The sequence below is a fragment of the Schistocerca gregaria genome, chromosome 2, assembly GCF_023897955.1.
Source record: "Schistocerca gregaria isolate iqSchGreg1 chromosome 2, iqSchGreg1.2, whole genome shotgun sequence".
NCBI lineage: Eukaryota > Metazoa > Arthropoda > Insecta > Orthoptera > Acrididae > Schistocerca > Schistocerca gregaria.
In genome coordinates this window covers 1,004,438,726-1,004,462,037 of record NC_064921.1, presented here as the reverse complement: position 1 = coordinate 1,004,462,037, position 23,312 = coordinate 1,004,438,726, and the positions used below count along the sequence as shown (strand labels likewise).

The following is a 23,312-nucleotide window of genomic DNA, read 5'->3' as shown; positions in this document are numbered from 1 at the left end:
GTTTAGCGAACATTTTCCTCCGTTTCAAAATCTTTGCAGACGCCTCTTTAGTACATTACAATCTGCACAGAAATTAAAGAGACATTTTAGATTTAAAAATCTAGTCAGTTGCCGTGCTTCATTTCTGAGTATATCACTATTCAGCATAAGAATAATACCAATATAAACATTACATGATATGTATATTCTTCCGCGTTTGCTGTTGTCTCACTCTAATTTCGTAGTTTAGTAAGCAGACAGGATTTAAATGCGATGGCAGCAAACATGAAAGAATACATGGCATAATGTGTACATTCTTCTACCTTCTCTTTTAATTCATTTGCTAACGCGTAGGTTTTGTTGCCAGTATTTATCTTTGTGGCTGCAAAGCATCCCTATGTAGCGCTACAATATATTCAACGGCAGAAGTTAGTTGTGGCAGCACCTACGAACGTTTTTCAAAACTTACGCTTACTTTGCACTCGATTCTAAGCTGCACATGGTTTTTTGGATTACAAAAACCAGAAAAAAAGTGTGGATTAGATTAGAGTAAATACGGTACTTTAAGGTGCTCCCATAGGTAATAATCCAAAATACTTAGACTGGGGAAATGTGCAAGCCATGGAACTGGTCCTCCTCTACTTACCCATACATCAATGGTAAATACCAGCCAGTACATATCTAACACTGAGACTTAAATGTACTGGGACTCAATCATGCGTAAACAACACTACTACTTATTTGCAGGAGCACGTTTTCTACATAGTATGCCTTGGAGAGTGTTCTGGAAAAAAAATCCTTGTAAACAGCACCTGTAAGATGTGCAGGAAGAACTGTACTGCAGCATGAAAACTGCTATTAGTCCATTTATGTTGGGCACGGAAATTTGTTATTCCATTTCTTCCAAACATTGCCTCTTCCAAGAGTTTGGGCATATGTTTATATGATTTTTTTTTTTTTTCTCCTTGTTCTGGTGTAAGAAGTTTGTGAGTTTCTGAAACACCCTGTCCGTAACCGTGAAAATCTTCCCTCCTCTTTTAACTTCTGTTGTAACAATCTATTTATATTCTTTCTCTATTCCAAATGATGACCAGGGTGAAAAAGCTAGCGACCTCCTAACCTCTCCATTTTGAGGTAGAGGTGGAAATTAACTATTGAAGTGGCCAGACAACATCAACAAAAGTTATCTTCATTTATAATTTGCTAAAAATAACCTGGAATATTTTCTCCTTTACTGTTTGAACTGAAGACTAAGTATCATGTAAAATAGTCTTGACATAAATATAAAAATGAAATAGAAAAGACAAAAAAGCTATTTTCTGTATATACATGCAGAAAATCAATCGCAGATTAAAATTAATAATCTACTTGTTAAAGGTAGTATTTTTTAACCATTTTGAAATAAACACTTTCAGCCTACCATCACAAAGGACAGAATACTACATTTCTAAATTTTAAACAATTAAGATTAAGTTTCCGGTACAGTTAATTTGTGTCACATTAAGATTATCCCAAGCACGCAATTCATTTCTCCTATCAAGGGAGATGTACTACAAGTTGCAAAATACTTTTTGTGCTGAAATCAAAAGAGCTGAGTCCAATAAAGATGTTCAATGAGAAGTATGCTATTGTTTAATTCATGTAAGTTACTGTTATCTGTTCTTTCCAACAGACAGGCGATGACATGCTAAAAGGTACTAGTAACTCACCTTTTGGAATATAAAACTTTTCCACTAAAAGATTAAAAAAAAAACTGTTACCAATATTGTAGACAAATTCAACAGGAGCTCCAAATACACATAATTAGCAGATACTGTGATGTCCACTTTGACGTGTGAGGTCTGCTTTCAGCAAGACAGGCATTAAATCGCTCTTCATCAATCCATCAAAAAGTGATTAAAAGTCATCACTTGCCCACTAGCACTCTTTCCTTGGTACCTGATGAACCAAACAACCTTTTGGATTAACTTGCAGTCACCATGTGCTGCACTCTTCAGCCTTTTACAGCTGCTTTTAGTGTCAGCAGTTATCAGGATACCAGATGATGTGAGGTACAGTGAACACCCAGGCAACATTTTACTGGCTGTAGGTTTGAACTAACAGTATAAGTTTGTCTTCACTGGTAGGAAACATTATTACTGACTAAAGCACAAAATTGACAAAAGCTGATGTCCCATTATGTATAGTAAAGAGGAGACCAAATTAAAACAAGGCTGCATGTAAAAGAAGAATATTATTGGTCTCTGTCTGTCATTGTGGATCTGTCTGTCATTGTGGATCTGTGCATTTATCGAAGATTGTCACATGCATCACTGTTAACTGGTAGTTGTTCAATGACTAATGACTGACGTACAGCCATACTTTTCGGACATGCTTCTCACCAAGATAATGACAAGAAAGCCTCGCAGTTTTGAGTGACAATGAACACCACTGGTATTACAAACAGGAAACTTCACCTTTCATTGCAGGCAACAACACTTCACTCAACCGTCTGATGGGCATTTTTAATGTATCTCACAACAGCATTCAGGGACATGCATGACTGACTGACAAAGGAAATCTTCCACTCAGATCAAGTACATTACGATGACTTTGGACTTTGCAGTTGTTTAATTTCCTTGTTTCACTGAAAATACAAATTAATAATGTATATGTTCAATTTAATGTATGTGGTTTCCTATCCCAACTCTATACATCTAATTATTATTGGTTTACCTTCATCAGTCTGGTATTAAGATATCTTTAAAACCAGCTGACAGGGCATGAGGACCACTACATAAGCTGGCAGTAAGCTTGGTGTCAGCAAAGTAATCACTACATTATAGCTCAAACACATACTGCAATTAGACATGTGGCAATTAGCAGAAATGAAATCTATTTATCACACGTACTTCAATTTTTCATTTGATCTGTTAAGTATAAAACTGATTACTTCGACTGTGGAGGGAAATAGGGTACGTTATTAATGACACGATTTCATTTAATGTATTTTACATGTGGAGAACAACATATTTTTCACTACACATACAAAAAATGGAAATAAATAAGTGAATAAAAAATAAAATTATCCTACAGAATACCATATCTGTCAAGTAGACAATCACAAAATACACTTATGATGAATAAACTCTACTTTAAAAGAAGTTTCACAGAATAAAGCATCAACATCTATTCCCTGGCAGAAGATATTCTGAAGATTCCAGGCAGACAGTCGTTTTTATTCCCAAAATAGAGGCAAGCAGCTCTCAACCCAGACATCCACAGAACAAAAATAGATAAAACTGTGGCAAATGTCTATTGATCATAACACAATGTTATGAAATAAAAACACACTTAGCTATGACACAGCAACATAAAACACACACAACCTGCCACCAGTGTTTTAATATATAAATCTTGTAATTTTTCACGACAAACAGTAGACATTTTATGATGATAAAATATAATATATATATATCAGTACATAGCATTTTAACAGATTCGTTAAGCAGAGGTTTCACTACTCGTAAACACAAAATTACCGAATACAGAAATAAATTATAAAACTATATCAATAAGTGAAATACAACAGTTGCAATAAAATATCACAATGATGAGCTGCTGCTGTAAAATAAACTGATAAACCAGTATTACAAACAAAGCAAAAGCAACAAGGCTGTATTTTAAGTTTTACATCTGTAAGTTAATAAAAACAATTTCTCCTTCAAAGGGGATACATTAGCTGATGCAGTATTCTTATATACAAAATGAAGCCAAAAATGTCAGACCTTCTGTTTTCGAAAGTGTTCTATGTTGGTTACATTACTACATATTTCTCCCAAAATAAGTGCATTATGACAATCCAAAATATAAAAGTGAAATGAAAATTTCAAGCCACTATCTTCACTGTTGTTTTGAGTTAATTTTGTTGAGGAAAGAAATATCGTACAACACAGCCGATTTAAATGCAGAATATTGCACAATGAACAGTGTAGGAGATGATTTATTGTAACATAAAATGAAATTAGGACAGGTAAACTGCAGACTCTACCAACCATTATTTTTAAGTAAATAATACAGCATGTGACTTACCAAGTGCAAAACTTTCAGTTGGATCTCTTGTTCCCTCACTGGACTGCGTAAATGCTTGGCCTGGATCTGGAAGGAGAAAAAAAATGACTAAAATCCTGTGCTTTCTTGCATGAATTTAGTACAATACCCCCAAAACATTGCAAAATAATTCACATCTCATCAAGGCAGCCTAATCTGATGTTTGAGGGGCTGTGAAATAAGCTTTAATGATATTTTTATTGCATTTATATTTAGTACTAGTCAAGACCTTTCCCATACCACACCAATCTTCACAATGCAATACTGTTCCTGAGAGACAAAATCAGTTTTGATCATGAGTTGCACCGCACAATACGGGGAACGGTGACACCGAAGTAATTTAGTAACCTAAATATGTGTCCACTGTTTCCACGAACAAGATTCTGGAAGAAGATTATGGTTTCCAAAGAAACAGCTACAATTTAGCCCAAGGAAATGTTTTTCAGGTACACAGGGATCCTCAGTTCAAACCACATAGACTATGTGATCTAAAGTACCCGGACACCTGGCTGAAAATAACTTAAGTTTGTAGCGCCCTTCATCGGTAATGCTGGAATTCAATACTCTGCCACAGGCCGCGTATTATGAACAGGTGCTCGATAGTGTTGAAAGATGGATTCACCATCCCTGAATTGCTCTTCAACAGTGGGAAGCAGGAATGTGCTTAAAACCTCAATGTAGGCCTCTGCTGCGACAGTGCTGTGAAAAATAACAAGGGGGTGCAAGCCCCCTCCATGAAAAACATGACCACACCATAACATCACCACCTCAAATTTTACTGTTGGCACAGTTGGCTTCGGACTGCCACATTGTGTACTGTGATTCATCACTCCACACAACGTTTTTCCACTGTTCAATCGTCCAATGTTTACGCTCCTTACACCAAGCGAGGCATCGTTTGGCATTTACCGACGTGACGTGTGGCTTATGAGCAGCTGCTCAACCACGAAATCCAAGTTTTCTCACCTCCCACTTAACTATAATAGTACTTGCAGTGGATCCTGATGCAGTCTGGAATTCCTATGTGATGGTCTGGATAGATGTCTGCCAATTACACATTACGACCCTCTTCAACTGTCTGCAGTCCCTCACAGTCAACAGACTAGATCGACCTGTACACTTTTATGCTGTACGTGTCCCTTCACATTTCCACTTCATTATCATATAGGAAACAGTGGACCTAGGGATGTTTAGGAGTGTGGAAATCTCGCGTACAGACGTATGACAAAAGTGACCCCAACCACATGACCACTTTTGAAGTCCGTCAGTTCCGCAGAGCACTCCATTCTGCTCTCTCACGATGTCTAATGACTACTGTGGTCGCTTATATGGAATATCTAGCAGTAGGTAGTCACACAATGCATAATAATGATAAATGTACGTTTTTTGGTGTGGCCAGATACTTTTGATCACACAGTGTATGATAGCTATACAAGATTAATGTCAGTTCTTGTTTTTGAACCAGTTCTTTCCATTGACTGTCTTATGCACTCAAGAAGCATGAATGTTAAATTGTAGATGTTTCATTACAGATACTTCTAAACTTTTTCTGTATTTACATAATAATCTAAGAGTATCACAAGCTTTATATTTCAGTACATTTCCTGCCAATATTAATGGAAATTATGGCCTATGCATCTCACTGAAGCTAGTAATTATGTATATATTCAACATATTTTTCTCAACCTCCCTCTATTTGGTAAAATAGATTCTTCTTAGTAATGGAGAGATATTCACCAGCCGAGATTCCAAGTAAGTCCATATCAAATCGACCAAATTTAGTCAATTTGTGGACTCCAGTATTCTAGATGTCTCATCTTTTTTAAACAGCTTTTTGTTGTACTAGCTTTTTCTGTTTTAGGACTCAAAAACATAAAAAATGCCAAACTAACATATTGAGAAATAAACGTAATATAATTCCAAAATTATTGATGCTCTTGAGTTGGCTGTGGTGCCATTCTAAAGCTCTTTAACTGTGCTTTAATTCTATGTGCAATACGCACACTGTCCCAAAAAGTGGCTCATGGTGAAAACATGTAATACACGAAAATTTAATGAATGATATGGTTTTAAAATACTTTCTAATATGGACTGTGCAAAAACTGAACTGCATGGCAAGCTCAAATACAGCCCAAACAAGACATGACAAAGATTTTTCTCCGCAGAAAAATAACCAATGTAACCAAAATATCCACGGTTGTACTGCCGGTCTACAGTGTCCAACGGGCACAATATTTCGGCAATCATACATGTCGCCATCATCAGGTGAACTGACGGACTGAGCCACCGCGGCCAAACCCAGTTCCCTCTGAGCAGCCATAGCGTACGGATCTCAGTGCCGGCACGTTCACAGGAGCTCAGTCCATCAGTTCACCTGATGATGGCGACATGTATGATCGCCGAAATATTGTGACCATTGGACACTGTAGACCGGCAGTACACCCGTGTATATTTTGATTATCAAATACACCGGGAGAAACTCAAGAATCACAAACAATGTAATGTCACTGAACCGTATTTATTTACTAGCAGTTACAAATTTTCTGAAGGCATCATCATCTGTTGTAGACAACAGTAATTGTGTGGGAAATGTGATTCAAGAAACCACAGATAACTGTCATGATTACAGACCAAAAACAATTGTCTCCCCGCAACAAGTACATGTAAAATTGACATTTACAGCAATAGCCAAGGGTGAGGAACACCTTCTGAACTGTGAAGCATATAGACAGGAGATCAACAGCATGGTAAAGCCAGGAGCACATTTCAAGGCAGCAACTGCAGTCAGTAAGATATATAATTTTCAGGACTAAACAGCAGCTATTTTTCTGCTTTCCTGTGGAGACAAATGATGCAGGAAAGAACAATTCAAAAAATTTCATGCTTTCTCTTAAATGGAGGCTGCATGAATTCAGAAATATGACTGATCATATTTTCTGTACCCCATCATCAGACCTACATAACTGGTCCTGTGTGAATAAGGAAGTACAAAAAACAAACAGAGCTGTGCAAAATGTATTCTGGGAATGTAAAAATGCAACTTATATTGATGTGAGCAAACTAGGGAAACGATTTCGTATAGCACATGGTGTTATGTACGAGTCGGAACTATGGGCCTCGTGGAAAAAGGGTTACCCAGCTGAGTCATGCAATTTGACTCTTAGTATGGTCACGAGGTGTGGCCATTAATTGGACGCATTGATCACGTAGGCTGACGTGAGGATCAATGAACTATTCTTGATGGGATGTATCTGGAACATGTTAGGTGATTAGAAAGTTAGCAGCCAGGTATACAATTAAATACTTAGCTTCAATTCAGCATCAGCGGTGAACGTCGATCTTGACTTTGTACAATAATATTTACAAGTGCAGTTATAGACTGAACTGCAAATACTTCTTTACAATTCTGATTGCTTCACACATATAGTTCAATTGTCAATGCATAAACTGTATGTAGCTCCTGGCTAGGTCGTAGTTACTGACTTAACTCAAGGCTGTGCTAACTAGCGTCTCTGCAAATGAGATCTCTGAAGCTATAATAAGTGAACCATTCCTATTAAAGTCGGCTGTAAAACTGGGCAGTGCACTAGCTTGTCTCGTAAGACCAGCCAAGAGACGGCACTCGGTCTGCTAGCGTCGACAGTGGTGACTTGCAGGTCCAATGTGTACTGACAGACTGCGGCAAATTTGAAGCCTACAACCTAGCAAGTGTGGTGCCTTGCAGTGACACTACTCATGGTTTACACATCAACAGATTGCGAAAGGCCTTAGAGAGTCGTAAGATCTCATACACAGATCACATGAAATCAAACATTTAGCGAGGTATTAAGCAAGTTATACCTTTCAAAGGCAAAAGTGATGTGTGTATAGAATTTAGCTTGCGACATGATGAAACACTGTCAGGAGTGGTATCTGCCAGATGAAGAGTGATGACGAGAACACTTTTCTTTAGCCAGTAAATATTCCAGCAGTTCCAACTTAAACAATTACAGTGTGTGTGTACCTTGGATATACTACATGCAGTCGAGTGTGCGGATGAAAACCGTGATAAAATATTTGCTCTGGTGCAACTCAATTTCTGTTGTATAAGAAAAACAGAATTGGAACACACTTTTAGCATTAAAGATGTAAACATTATGTTTGTATTAGAACACTGGCTAACAGAAAATCAAGTTGACAGTTTTCTTCCACAAGGATATGCTGCAGCAGACATAATGTCCAGGAATTTAAATCAAGCATGGTCTAAAATTTAAATAATTAGAGATTACACCACACTATTCATAAATAAATGCTGTATTTAGTAATACAAGACTGACTGAAGAAAATACAATTGTTAGCCTGTACTGGTCTCCACATGATGATATAAATGTATTTTTTGCTTAACATACTTTTTAAGTTTAAAGCAAAGGTTGTTATCCATGGAGACTTTAATACTAAAATACGAGATTCAATACAAGACTCCAGAACGTTTTTAACATTTTGAGGTCTTTAAACTTACTCTGCATGCCAAGTGTCCTACTCAATGATGCCGGTCTAGACAATTCACAAAGATGGTGGGTGATGGAAAAGTTGCAGATCATGTTCCATTGTTTTTAACAATTTATTGTAAGCAACCAACTTATTCAAATGAATTTCATGCACTATAGGTAAGAGGTCAGAGAAAGGAGCACATTATGTTATTGATTGACAAGTTTAAGAACAAAAATTGGAACTCTGCATATGAGTAGTAGTAGTAGCAGCAGCAGCAGCAGCAGCAGCAGCAGCAGCAGTAGTAGTAGTAGTAGTAGTAGTAGTTGTTGTTGTTGTTGTTTTTGTGGTCTTCAGTCCAGAGACTCGTTTGGATCAGCTCTCCCTGCTTCTGTATCCTGTGCAAGGTTCTTCACCTCCCAGTACCTACTGCAACCTACATCCTTCTGAATCTGCTTAGTGTATTCCTCTCTTGGTCTTCCTCTACGATTTTTACCGTACAAGCTGCCCTCCAATACTAAATTGGTGATCCCTTCTTCTAGTCAAGTTGTGCCACAAACTCCTCTTCTCCCGAATTCTATTAAATACCTCCTCATTAGTTATGTGATCTGCCCATCTAATCTTCAGCATTCTTCTGTAGCAACACATATCGAAAGCTTCTATTCTCTTCTTGTCCAAACTATTTATCGTCCACGTTTCACTTCCATACAAGGCTACACTCGTTTCCTGACACTTAAATCTATACTCGATGTTAACAAATTTCTCTTCTTCAGAAACGCTTTCCTTGCCATTGTCATTCTACATTTTATATTCTCTCTACTTCAACCATCAGTTATTTTGCTCCCCAGCAGCAAAACTCTTTTACTACTTTAAGTGTCTCATTTCCTAATCTAATTCCCGCAGCATTGCCTGATTTAATTAGACTACATTCCATTAGTCTCATTTTGCTTTTGTTGATGTTCATCTTTTATCCTTCTTACAAGACACGGTCCATTTCGTTCAGCTGCTCTTCGAGGTCCTTTGCTGTACAATGTCATTGGTGAACCTCAAAGTTTTTATTTCTTCTCCATGGATTTTAATTTCTACTCCGAATTTTTCTTTTGTTTCCTTTACTGCTTGCTCAATATACAGATTTGATAACACTGGGGATAGGCTACAAACCTGTCTCACTCCCTTCCCAACCACTGCTTCCCTTTCATGTCCCTCGACTCTTATAACTGCCATCTGCTCTCTGTACAAATTGTAAATAGCCTTTCGCTCCCTGTATTTTACCCCTGCCACCTTCAGAAATTGAAAGAGAGTATTCCAGTCAATATTGTCAAAAGCTTTCTCTAAGTCTACAAATGCTAGAAATGTAGGTTTGCCTTTCCTTAATCTATTTTCTAAGATAAGTCATAAGGTGAGTATTGCCTCACGTGTTCCAAGATTTCTACGGAATCCAAACTGATCTTCCCTGAGATGGGCTTCTACCAGTTTTTCCATTCGTCTGTAAAGAATTCGTGTTAGTATTTTGCAGCCATGGCTTATTAAACGGATAGTTTGGTAATTTTCACACCTGTCAACACCTGCTTCACTTGGGATTGGGATTATTATATTCTTCTTGAAGTCTGAGGGTATTTCGCCTGTCTCATACATCTGGCTCACTAGATGGTAGAGTGTCAAACTGAAGAAAACTGGAATTGAAATAAATTTTGATTACTTTAAAAAATGTGTGGATTTGTAGCTTTCGTGTTCTCCATTAATAAAAATTGGCTCCTCAAGTAAATGTAAAAATGCAAAAATTAACTGGTATACAAAAGAAGTGGCAGAAATTAGAGAAAGCATCATCATACTTTGTTGAATACATAAAAATGAGGATAACTGAAAGGGCTGAGCAGGGGGTTTGGTTTAGAAATGTTTACCTCAGAAGTAAAGAGTATTACAAAGCTAAGCTCCTACAAGCCAAAAGACCCAGCATGTGAAAGGTGCATACAAGATGCTCCAAATAAGTGTAAGGCTGCATGGGAAATTATTAGATAAGAGAATTCTTCCAGACAAGTATATTAAAACTCTGCCTGATCCAGGAGAATTGAATGACTACTTTGTCACATCAATCAGAGAATTCCGAGACAAAATTAAAGCCCTGCGAGGAATTTGCTTCATATGATAAGTAAGCCATAAGTTTTATTTTTAATAAACTAAGGAGTTTTTTAAGATTCACCCAAAATCTCAAAAGTTATCCCCACATTCTAAAAGGGTGATAAACAATTGCCCCTGAACTACCAACCAAATCTACTGTGCCAATATTCTCAAAAATATTTCAATCACTCATGTGTATTCAATAAAGCAATTATTTTGAACAGCATGATCTCCTTTACAACCATCAGTGTGGATTTTGGCCAAGTAAAAGTAACACTGCAGCTGTTCTGGAAACTTTTCATCTGACTTAAAAGCTTTCGAAAATAATAAGATTGTATTATGTGATCTAAGTAATGCATTCAATTGCATTCCTTTTAAAATATTGCTAACAAAAGCAGATTATTATGGTGTCAACAAATCTACATTAGCAATAATTTCCTCTTATCTGAATAACAGGAGACAGTTTATCTTAACTATAAATAGACATTCCCCTGTATCAGAAACTGGTACAAGTGTTCAATAGGGTTCTGCCCTTGCCCCCTCCTTTTCAATGCACTTATCAATGACTTGCCCCATTGCTTAATACAGTCTGTAATCTGCTTTGCTGATTGAACAACCTTCCTTCCTTCACCTTAGGACATGTCAGCCCTTTATAGACTACACAAGAAACTCTTGACACTGCATTACACTGGTTTGCAGCCAATAAACGTTTTTGTAAGCCAGACAAAAGCTGAAAGCTTTTATTAGGACTGCCCCGAATGTAAATAATAAGTGTGCCACAGACTTAGTAACACATACTGATGACTAACTCAGCTGGGAAGAGCAAATCCCTTCACGCTGGGCCAAAAATTTGCGATAAATTCAAGTTAAGTAAGGACTAATGCCGTATAGTATTCTCTGTCAAAACTGAACTGATATTCCATGTGCACCTGGTGACTTACTTGTTTTCAACTCTTTCAGTTGCTTCTTTATTCCAGGGATGCTTATTTCTGTCCTCCCTATGGGAGACTGTCCGCCCATCAAATGACAACATGTTTGTATGACCCTCTTGCATGAACTAGTTTTTAAACATGGAATTCAAAATTTTCGCACTCTTTTTGCTGTCTTCTACTGCCACACCAGACTGGTCAACGAGTGACTAGAAAGAACCCTTCGACCTACTTAGCAATTTTACGTGGGATCAACATTTTCTCAGATTCTTGGGAGATTTTTTACCACAGTATGATGGTTGCAGTAGTTGTGTGCTTCACACTTCAATCTTTTTACAGACCCACCAATGTCTACTAACTTTTGCCTATTGTTTTGAACCGAGATTGCAACAGTCTTTGCTTCCCCAACACTTACTGAACTCAGTTATTAAACCACGATGGTTATTTTCCAGTCCTTGATACACTTAATCTGCACACACTTCTCCTGAGCATGATTTACAATCCATTTGAACTTTGCCCTTACTGGAACTAAATGATGTCCACTCTTTGTCTAAGTGAGATGATAAGAACTACTTATCTGCTCTTTATACCAACAATACACTCCTAGTCTTCATAGTGGATTTATTACCTTCAGTAACTATCCTCACTATGCTGACATCGTCATCACTAATCCCCATCTCTTTACGGACACAGTCGATAAGGTCTGGCCTGTTTGTAGCTAAAGGTATAATTCCACTGTGTGCATGTTGTCCGATTATCTGTTCAAGGCAGTTTTGGGAAACTCTGTCCAAAAGTACTTCACAAGACTGCCCTGCAATGTATCCATAGTCGTCTCAGTCTATATTAGAAAGGTTGAAGTCACCGCTGCTAATAAAGCATGATCTGGGTATTTCCACACCACTGAATGTAGACTTTCTTTCAATGACTCTAGAACTGTCACAATGGAATTGGGTGGCCAATTGAAGCATCCAACAATCAGCTTGATTTTACATATAGCTCGTAGAGTCCAAATAGCTTCACAGTCATAGTCAAATTCAGCCTCAAGAGAGAGATATTTTTGTTGACTGCAATGAATGCACCCCCTCCCATGGTGTGTAATCTGTCTTTCCTACTCCCATTACACCATTTTCTGCTGCTGTTGATATTACCGTAGACTCATGTGACCATGACTTACTAAATATTTCAGGGCTTTCTACTTCGGGTTTCAACTAGCTCTCAGCCCTGAGGATAATTTGAGGTTGACTAATTTTGTGCAGGGCAGTAAATACGATAACTTCCCTACAAATGCTTCGACAATTTACTGGTAACTCTTATGATTGAGGGTGACATCAGAACCCAAGCGAAACGAATCACTGGCGCCAATGTCAACTACAATTTGCAGACGATGCACCGAGCACATTTGATAGCTGGAGGCAAGGTTTCCTCCACATCACAGATGAGGCACAGCACCAGACATACGTCTTGCACACTGGCTTCCTTTCTGACCCTGAATGACATTTTCATAAGACTCTCCATAATTCGCCTAACGTCGGAGATCGTGATAAATAGCAGACCCTTGAAACTGTACCCATCCACTCACAGAGCGATGCCAGGCAGATAGTCTTCACACTCCCCCTCCACCTCAAGTGGCACTGAACACATTATCATCCACGACTCACATTGTGGGTGGGTTGGATCCGCTACATCAAGTACAATGGAAAATACCTCAGCAGCAGAGCCAGTGGCCAAAACATGTGACACCTGAGGTACCCCTTGCAATGCATCAGATTCTACACCACTGCTATACCCTGGGGCAATAGCCTGAAGATGGCTCACCGTGGCCGAAAGTGCATTCAGCTGTTTGTGAACTTTGGCCTTCTCCTGCATCAACACACAGTATTGCACAGATCTTACCCATCCTGGCACGACTAACTGAAGAAGTAAACTATAAAAGCAGTGAGAGAAAGCTAGGTATGCAACTTGCTATGCTCCTGAAAAGTCATCAAAGAAGGCTACCTCCTACTGAACTGTGCAGCTGGTCATTCTAAAGAAATGACAACTGTGCTATAGGCTGCACGAATCTGCATTTCACAGCTACAAATATGCAATATTCACCTCTTTAATTGAAAAACATGCATGGAATTTAAGAATTAAACTAGGAAGAAAACAAGAAAAAGTCACACACATAATTTGATGGTCTGCTGGTGGGTAACAGGCAAGAGCTGGAGCCTACCTGCCCTCATGTAATTCCTGCACATTACGGGTCGGTAGTTTGTGGGCACAGAGTCATGTTCCGTCAGGTTTAGATTAGACAAGTCTAGCAGCTAAGACATCAACGCGAGTTCGCACTAATGGTACTCAAATCAATGTAGCATGGTTTTAGCCGCTTAACACAGACAGTGATCCTTTTATCCTGCTGGAAAATGCGACTGCCATTGGGGAAGACATTAAGCATGAAGTAGGGTGTAGTTGGCCCACAATAATGTTCACACGGTCCATCACTGCATGGGGCCTTTGATCACTACCTCAGGAAGCATGGACGAGAAGCTGCATGCCCCAGTAACTTAATACTACCCTTAATGGTCTGTGCCCATGGCATGGTGTATTTCAAGCACTGTTCACCGAGATGCTGGCATATCCGGACATGACCACTCACCTGGTGTAAAAATAGATGTAAGTCATATGACCAGATGAAACATTTTTACTGATTGGCACTTAAATCCCAATGATTTTAGGCCCACTGCAATAACTGACATTGTAGGTATTGTCTGCTGTGGAGCACCATGTTCAACAATGTCTGCTGAATGGTGAGCTCCAAAACAATTGCCTGAACCATCATTGTTGTTTATTATTAGGTCTATCACAGACTGCCACCTATTCTTCTGTACAGAGCAATCAAGCCTCTAATCTCCATGTTTTGTGATTAGGTGAGGACATTCAACACCTTCTAGCTGTCACCTACTCATTGAGTCACCATCCTTCAACCACTTTCCATAGATGTTCACAATCGTAGCATATTTAGTCATAATGTTTTGGCTCATCAGTGTAAGTTTAGCACCTGGATATATCAGTTAACATTTATAATACTCTTACACGACGAAACTTAACAAGTAGCAAAACTGACATTCTTAAGACCCCATCATCAGTTCAAATGAAAGCATGGGAGAAGGGTTGAGAAAATGAAGTTTCAGTGTAGCATACCAGCTATTTAATGCAATGAAACGTACAAGTACATCTAACCTGTGAACATTGTGGCTAACAGACCGCCACAGGCAACTGCGCTGATAATAAGGATTCCTGTCAATTACAGTGAATTGCAACAGCAGATAGGTAGGTCACACAGCATCTAGCCATTTCCAAAATCAACACTGAACATAAACTGCTTGGCAGCTTTACCAATAACAATAACCAACATCTATGGGATATAGAAGTCAATGCCCTACACACCTACAGCTGCTCACTTGTACACTGTCCGTAAAAATCTCCATGACACATCTACTTAAGTCAAAAACCACCTGGCACTAGGCATCCTGCTTGGCAATGCTGTGTCTTCCAGACAGGTGAAAGAAGTATTTTTGTGTAGACTATATACACTAGGAATAAAACGGGTCCCATGATATGGCTGCTGTGTTTTTCACTGATGGGTGACACAGTAACTTTCTGTCTACTCAACATGTGTCCATTGGTTCACCAACAACACTCCAAAGGCACCATATCAGTCCCGAACAGTGCGAGTGATTTTTGGAACACTGTTGACATGTGTGTGCTGGGTTGTCAACCACTAACATACAGACAACACTTACTGTAAAGTCAGCTGTGAGAGAGTGACCAAGAATGGGAACTGAAGTAGTCTGGTTATGTCCACAAAATGTTTGAAGATATGAAGGCAATGTAAATCAATGAGATAAAAATAGTTGGTAAAAATGAAAGAGACTGCGTACGCTTGCATATTTAATTACATAAAACCCTAGCGTATTCTCGTATTTGAGAGGAGTAATATTACTTATTGATAGCCGTAGAGTATAAATTCGTGGAGTCATCAGATATTAGCAGTAGAATAGATAGGGTGTGTGCTTGCTGTGTGCGGGCGCAGGAGGAACTGGCCGCGGTTCGCGAGCAGCTGAGCGTGCTGTTGGCTACGGTCAGCCGCCTTCAGGCTGCTGCCTCTAGGTGCAGCAACGGCGGAGGGTTTGGCGCGTCGCTTGAGACATCCCAGGTGTCGCTGCGTCCGCTGACTCAGCCGCCAAAGCACATTATACTGTACCCGGCGCGTTGGGGCCGCCCTCACCTCAGGCTGAGTGGCGGACTGCAACGCGTTCACGTTGCTCGAGGCAGAGGGTCAATGTGGAGGCTGGCCTCGCTCATTCATCCTGTCAGTGGGCAGGTGGCCGCTCCTTCAAAAGGGCCCGAGCAGGCACATGGGGGGGAAAGGCTTGCTGGTTATTGGGAGTTCCAACATCAGGCGGGAGATGGAGCCCCTTAGGGAAATAGCGTACAGGGCTGGAAAGAATTCCAACGTGCATTCGGTTTGTCTGCCGGGGGGGGGGGGGGGGGGGGGGGGCCTCATCCAAGATGTGGAAGCGACCTTGTCTGCGGCTATCAAGCGTACGGGGTGCAGTAGTCTGCAAGTAGTTGCCCACATCGGCACTACTGATGCCTGTCGCTTGGGTTCTGAGGCGATCCTCAGTTCGTACAGGCGGCTGGCGGATTTTGTGATGACCGCTGGCCTCGCACGCGGGGTGCAAGCAGAGCTCTCTATTTGCAGCATCGTTCCCAGATTGGATGGGGGGTCCTTTGGTTTGGAGCCGAGTGGAGGGTCTCAACCAGACGCTTCGTCAACTCTGTGACGGTCTTGGCTGCAGATTTCTAGGCTTGCAGCTGTTGGGTGGGGAATTGTAGGACACCACTAGATAGGTCAGGGGTGCACTACACAAAGGAAGTGGCTACTCGGGTAGCACAGAACTTGTGGCATGTACATGGGGTTTTTTTTTTTAGGCTATGCAGTAGTGCGAGGTGTCCTGATGAACACTCACCAGTCGACATGCAGGCAGGGAAATCAGAACACGCTCAGTGTAAAGACACTTCAGCTATCAAGATATTAGCAGTAAATTTTCAGCGTGTTCGAAATAAAGTTCTCGAATTTGCTGCCCTCCAGGAAGAGTGTGGTGCGTAAATTATTCTCGTGTCTGAGACCTGGCTGAACCCTGAGATAGGAAGTTCTGAAATATTTAGTGATGGTTGGAACATGTATTGGAAAGACAGATTAAGACACCATAGGAGGTGGTGTCTTCATAGCAATTAACAAAAATACTGTATCTACTGAGGTCGAAGTAGAGTGTGATTGTGAAGTTATCTGGACACGTTTAACAGGGCTAGGGGAAATAAAGTTAATTGTGGGGTGTTATTACTGGCCACCAGGTTCCACCGTTGCAATTATAGAATCACTCAAAGGGAGTCTACATTCTGTATCGCAGAAGTACCCGGATCATGCTATCTTAGTCGGAGGCAACTTCAACCTACCTAGTATAGACAGGGATGTCTATGGATTCATTACAGGTGGTACAGACAAGCCGTCGTCTGAATTACGTATGAACACATTATCCAAAAACTGTCTTGAGCAGCTAAATCGACAGCCAACGCATTGTGGAAATATCTTAGAACTGGTAGCCACGAACAGACCAGACCTCATCGACAATGTCAGTGTTGAGGCAGGTATTACTGATCATGATGTTGTCATTACGACTATGGTTACGAAAGTTAAAAAGTCAGTCAAGAAGACTAGGAGAGTATTCTTACTAGAAAGAGCAGATACGCAGTTGTTAGCATCCCACTTAGTAACTTCATTTACTTTCGGTACGATGGACGTGGAAAAATTATGGGCAAATTTTAAACACATAGTAAATCGGGCATTGGACAAGTATGTGCCGAAAAATTGGGTTACAAATGGAAAAGACCCACCATGGTTTAACAGCGCAATTCGGAGAAGCAAAGGCAGTTGCACTCGTGGTGGAAGAAAGATCGGGAGAATGAGGACAGGAAAAAGTTAGTAGAGATTCGTGCTGCTCTAAAAAGAGCGATGCGTGAAGCATTCAACCACTACCACCGTCATACCTTAGCAAAAGATCTTGCTGAAAACCCAAGGAAATTCTGGTCTTACGTAAAATCGGTAAGTGGGTCGAAGGCTTCCATCCAGTCACTCACTTATCAGTCTGGCCTGGCAATGGAAGACAGCAAAACAAAAGCTGAAATTTTAAATTTAGCATTTGAGAAATCTTTCACATAGGAGGATCGTACAAACATACCGCCATTTGAGTCTCGTACAGATTCCTGTATGGAGGACATAGAGATAGACATCCCTGGGGCTGTGAAGCAGCTGAATGGGTTGAAAATAAATTAATCGCCAGGTCCTGATGGGATTCCAATTTGGTTTTACAGAGAGTAATCTACTGCACTGGCTCCTTACTTAAGTTTGCATTTATCGCAAATCTCTTGCCCAATCTAAAGTCCCGAACGACTGGAAAAAAGCGCAGGTGATGCCTGTATATAAGAAGGGTAGAAAGGCGGATCCTCAAAATTACAGACCGATGTACTTAACATCGGTTTGTTGCAGGATTCTCGAACATATTCTCAGTTCTAATATAATGAATTTCCTTGAGACAGAGAAGTTGCTGTCAATGCATCAGCACGGCTTTAGAAAGCATTGCTCCTGCATAACGAACTCGCCCTTTTTTCACATGATATCTTGTGAACCATGGATGAAGAGTATCAAACGGATGCCATATTCCTTGACTTCCAGAAAGCATTTGACTCTGTGCCCCACTGCAGACTCCTAACTAAGGTATGAGCATATTGGGTTGGTTCCCAAGTATGTGAGTGGCTCGAAGACTTCTTAAGTAATAGAACCCAGTACATTGTCCTCAATGATGAGTGTTCATCGAAGGTGAGGGTATCATCTGGAGTGCCCCGGGGAAGTGTGGTAGGTCCGCTGCTGTTTTCTATCTACATAAATGGTCTTTTGGATAGGGTGGAAAGCAATGTGCGGCTGTTTGCTGATTCTGTGGTGTACGGGAAGGTGTCGTCGTTGAGTGACTGTAGGAGGATACAGGATGACTTGGACAGGATTTGTATTTGGTGTAAAGAATAGCAACTAACTTTAAATATAGATAAATGTAAATTAATGCAGATGAATAGGAAAAAGAATCCCGTAATGTTTGAATACTCCATTAGTAGTGTAGCGCTTGTCACAGTCACGTCGATTAAATATTTGGGCGTAACATTGCACAGCGATATGAAATGGGACAAGCATGTAATGGCAGTTGTGGGGAAGGCGGATAGTCGTCTTCGATTCGTTGGTAGAATTTTGGGAAGATGTGGTTCATCTGTAAAGGAGACCGCTTATAAAACACTAATACGACCTATTCTTGAGTACTGCTCGAGCATTTGGTATCCCTATCAGGTCGGATTGAGGGAGGACATAGAAGCAATTCAGAGGCGGGCTGCTAGATTTGTTACTGGTAGGTTTGATCATCACGCGATTGTTACGGAAATGCTTCAGGAACTCGGGTGGAAGTCTCTAGAGGAAAGGAGGCGTTCTTTTCGTGAATCGCTACTGAGGAAATTTAGAGAACCAGCATTTGAGGCTGACTGCAGTACAATTTTACTGCCGCCAACTTACATTTCGCGGAAAAACCACAAAGATAAGATAAGAGAGATTAGGGCTCGCACAGAGGCATATAGGCAGTCATTTCTCCCTTGTTCTGTTTGGGAGTGGAACAGGGAGAGAAGATGCTAGCTGTGGTATGAGGTACCCTCCGCAATCCACCATATGGTGCGTGGCGTAGTATGTATGTAGATGTAGATGTAGAATGGGTCAGGAAGACTAAGGAAGGTGAAGTAAAAGAGGCACTGCAGAAGAAGGTGCTGCCAGTGAGCGATGCAACTTCCGTGGCTACATACAGAAAGATATGAAGAGATGGAAAACTCTATGCATCGTGTACATCAGAGAGTAGTTGAGAACAAAAGTAAGTAAACAAATTAAAATGTTATTAATTTACTTCACAATATCCCAGAGAATCCTTTCTTGTTAGAAAAAATGTGTAGTAAATAGATGGTCTTAGACATAAACTGACAAAGGGTTAGACTGAACCTGTTTAGATAGAAAAGACATGTAGAGCATAGGTAACACATTACACTTAAAGCAACTACGCATATCTGTAACCTCACACCGTCTTTGTACTGGCCAACAGCTGGTTAGGCCATTCTGGAGAGTTGTACTTAAGTAAGTGCTCCTTTACGAATGCTTTTGACAGTACAAACAGTGGATTCATATTTTAAATGGGATACAGACTAATACGTACTCTAGGCACGTATATGAAAATGTGCTTTGAAGACCAAACTACGCAGGAGAAAAATGTCGCACCCAGGTTGGTTCTCTTACCAGGAAAAGATGTAATGTGCCAAATAGCACTTCATTATTTGTTCATCTTTTGGCTGAAGCAAATAAGTTTGGGCTGAGCACTGACTTCTACTCTCAAAATTCGTGTACCTTGTGCACATAGCAATGCATTTTGCTTAAGAGACCCAAAATTCGAAAAGAGCAGAATTTTAGCTGTATGTGTCACTGATTAACAACACACAAGTGTCTGAGCAGTAGTGCCTCTGAATGAGTCTACAGTTCTTTGGGACCAGGCTAGTACTTGTGAATGGATGGAAGGTCATGATGGTGTACTTAAACACATTCGCAGCTGAGTGTAGCCTACGAGGATTGAATGAAAAGTGATGCCTCCACCTTCTTTAATTGGGTTTGGTTGGCAATATTTTAAGGAATCAAATGCAGAAACAATTCTTAAAACATGCTCTTTAATTACCAATGTTCACTTTCCCACATAATCACCAGCTAATTGGATACATTTCTGCCAACGATGAACAAGTTTTCTGAAGCCGTCACAGAAGATGTCTACATCTACATCTACATCCATACTCCGCAAGCCACCTGACGGTGTGTGGCGGAGGGTACCCTGAGTACCTCTATCGGTTCTCCCTTCTATTCCAATTTCGTATTGTTTGTAGAAAGAAGGTTTGTCGGTATGCTTCTGTGTGGGCTCTAATCTCTCTGATTTTATCCTCATGGTCGATTTGCGAGATATACGTAGGAGGGAGCAATATACTGCTTGACTCTTCGGTGAAGGTATGTTCTCGAAAATTTAACAAAAGCTCGTACCGAGCTACTGAGCGTCTCTCCTGCAGAGTCTTCCACTGGAGTTTATCATCTTCGTAACGCTTTCGCGATTACTAAATGATCCTGTAACGAAGCGCGCTGCTCTCCGTTGGATCTTCTCTCTCTCTTCTACCAACCCTATCAGGTACGGATCCCACACTGCTGAGCAGTATTCAAGCAGTGGGCGAACAAGCGTACTGTAACCTACTTCCTTTGTTTTCAGATTGCATTTCCTTAGGATTCTTCCAATGAATCTCAGTCTGACATCTGCTTTACCAATGATCAACTTTATATGATCATCCCATTTTAAATCACACCTAATGCGTACTCCCAGATAATTTATGGAATTAACTGCTTCCAGTTGCTGACCTGCTATTTTGTAGCTAAATGATAAGGGATCTATCTTTCTATGTATTCACAGCACATTACACTTGTCTACATTTAGATTCAATTGCCATTCCCTGCACCATGAGTGAATTCGCTGCAGATCCTCCTGCATTTCAGTACAATTTTTCATTGCTGCAACCTCTCGACACACTGTTTCCAGAACCACAGTCTCACAGTTCTCTCAACGTCTTCATCAGAAGCATAATGATGTCCCCCAGATCGCCTTTCATTATCGGGAACAGATGGAAGTCAGACAGTGCTAAAACTGGACTGTATTGGAGATGCCGTACAGTGGTGAGGTTCAGTCTCTGAAGTTCTGCTGTGGTGGCACATGAAGTGTATGTTTTGGCACTGTCATGCTGCAGGAACACATTTCCCTTTTCCTTTTTGACCCTTGTTAGGGGTCATTTCAGAGTTCACAGCGTTGTGATATAACACTCTGAATTTATTGTTGTTATACGATCAAGGAAATCAACATGGACAACACCATCTACGTCCCAGAACATTGTTGCAATGATTTTTCCAGGTGAGGGCTGCATCTTGAATTTCTTTTTCTAGGCCGAGTCTTTGAGTCGATATTCCATTGACTGACGTTTTGTCTCCACATTGTAATGGTGTACCCACGTTTCGTCTACTGTCACAATTGAATGGAGAAAGGCATCACTTTCATTTTCGTAACGTGAGAGGAGGGCAAATTTCAAGTCTGTGAGCTTTCATTTCAGGAGGCAGCACCTGGGGTACCCATCATGCACAGATCTTCTGATAGCCAAGCAAAGCAATAATGTGACCTACATGTTCTTGTGAAATGCCGAATGTGCTTGCAGTTTCTCTCCGAGTGATAGAGATCATTTATTCAATCGTGCATTGTTACAGAGGCTGCGGTCTAATATGCACTGTACCATGCAGCCACAGTTACAGTAAATGTTGAAACTGGTTTCCAATTGCATCAGTGTATGCGTGTACACGCCGTAGCATATTCTGTCTCACACGTTCACATCGGTCAGGCTGCATCCAAACAGTGACAAAGGCAGCATCAATACGTTGCTCCAGTGTCTCCACATCTGGAATAGCTCTGCATGCACGTGTTGAGATCCGGTAAATTAGCAGGCCATACTATTGGACCCCGATTCGTTGATCAGGGAAGAGACGATTGAAAAGCGTCCGGACGTTAACGGCGAAGTGGGCTGGTGCACCATCACGTAGCACCCACATAACCCTTTGAATCATCAATAGCACTTATTCCAGCATGGGAAGCCAAGTCACAAGCAAGAAACGTCGATAGATCCGGCCTGTTAGGCAACGGTCTCAGCCCACACGTTCCGGTTGCACCGATGCTGATGGTTCGCTGTCACCGTACCATGGGGGTTCTGTATACTATCCCACAGGTGACTGTTTTGAAAGTTGAAGATACCACTCCGCGTAAACGTGGCCTCATTTGGAAATGGATGACACAAATCCCAGAATCTTAGTTGCCTGATGAAGAAACCAGTGACAAAACTGCTCCCGATGTGGAAAATCTGTCGCTAGTAAGCCCTGCAAACGCTGTAAGTGATAAGGGTAGTAACAATTGTCATGGAGGATGTTGCACATGGTGGTCTGGCTTACCATGTACTGGCGAGCCAACTGCCTGGTACTGACACGGCGGTCGCCTTCCACAGTGTTAATCATATTTTCTTCCATGTCTGGTGTCCGAACATTTGGGGTACGTCCTTCATGATTTTCTGCCTCCTGAAACGACCCCGTCTGAGACAAACGGCGAAATACTGTTGCAAACACTGAATGCTGTGGTGGTTGTTGGCGGGGATGGGCCTCCTGATAAAACATCACTACCCGCCGCCCGTTGCCGTTTGCCTTTCTATAAGTAAACACCATGTCGGCAAGCTCTCGATTCGAATACGGAACCATTGTGTACAACGCTGTATTACATCCACTACACGGTGAGTCAGGAGAGGGCGCTAGGGCATGACGTATGAGGAACAGTACCACCCTCTAGGAGGAAACCATGCATACTATAACTGTGGCTGCATGGTTCAGCGCGTATTAGACCGTAGTCTCTGTAACAAAGTACGACTGAATAAATGGTCTCTAGCATGGAAATTATGCGTTCCCGGACACGAGTTCATTAGTCCTTTTTTTGTTCGGTATCC

General features: G+C 40.8%; 1 protein-coding gene across 2 annotated transcripts in view; it reads right to left on the bottom strand.

Moving 5' to 3' along the window:
* The window catches only part of LOC126335506 (uncharacterized), a 178,318-nt gene that overhangs the window by 93,641 nt on the left and 61,365 nt on the right, over nt 1-23,312 (bottom strand). For both annotated transcript variants that reach the window (XM_049998860.1, XM_049998859.1), the window contains exon 4: nt 4,051-4,116. In XM_049998860.1, coding sequence (XP_049854817.1) covers nt 4,051-4,116 — 66 coding nt within the window. The remainder of the gene's footprint in view (nt 1-4,050; nt 4,117-23,312) is intronic.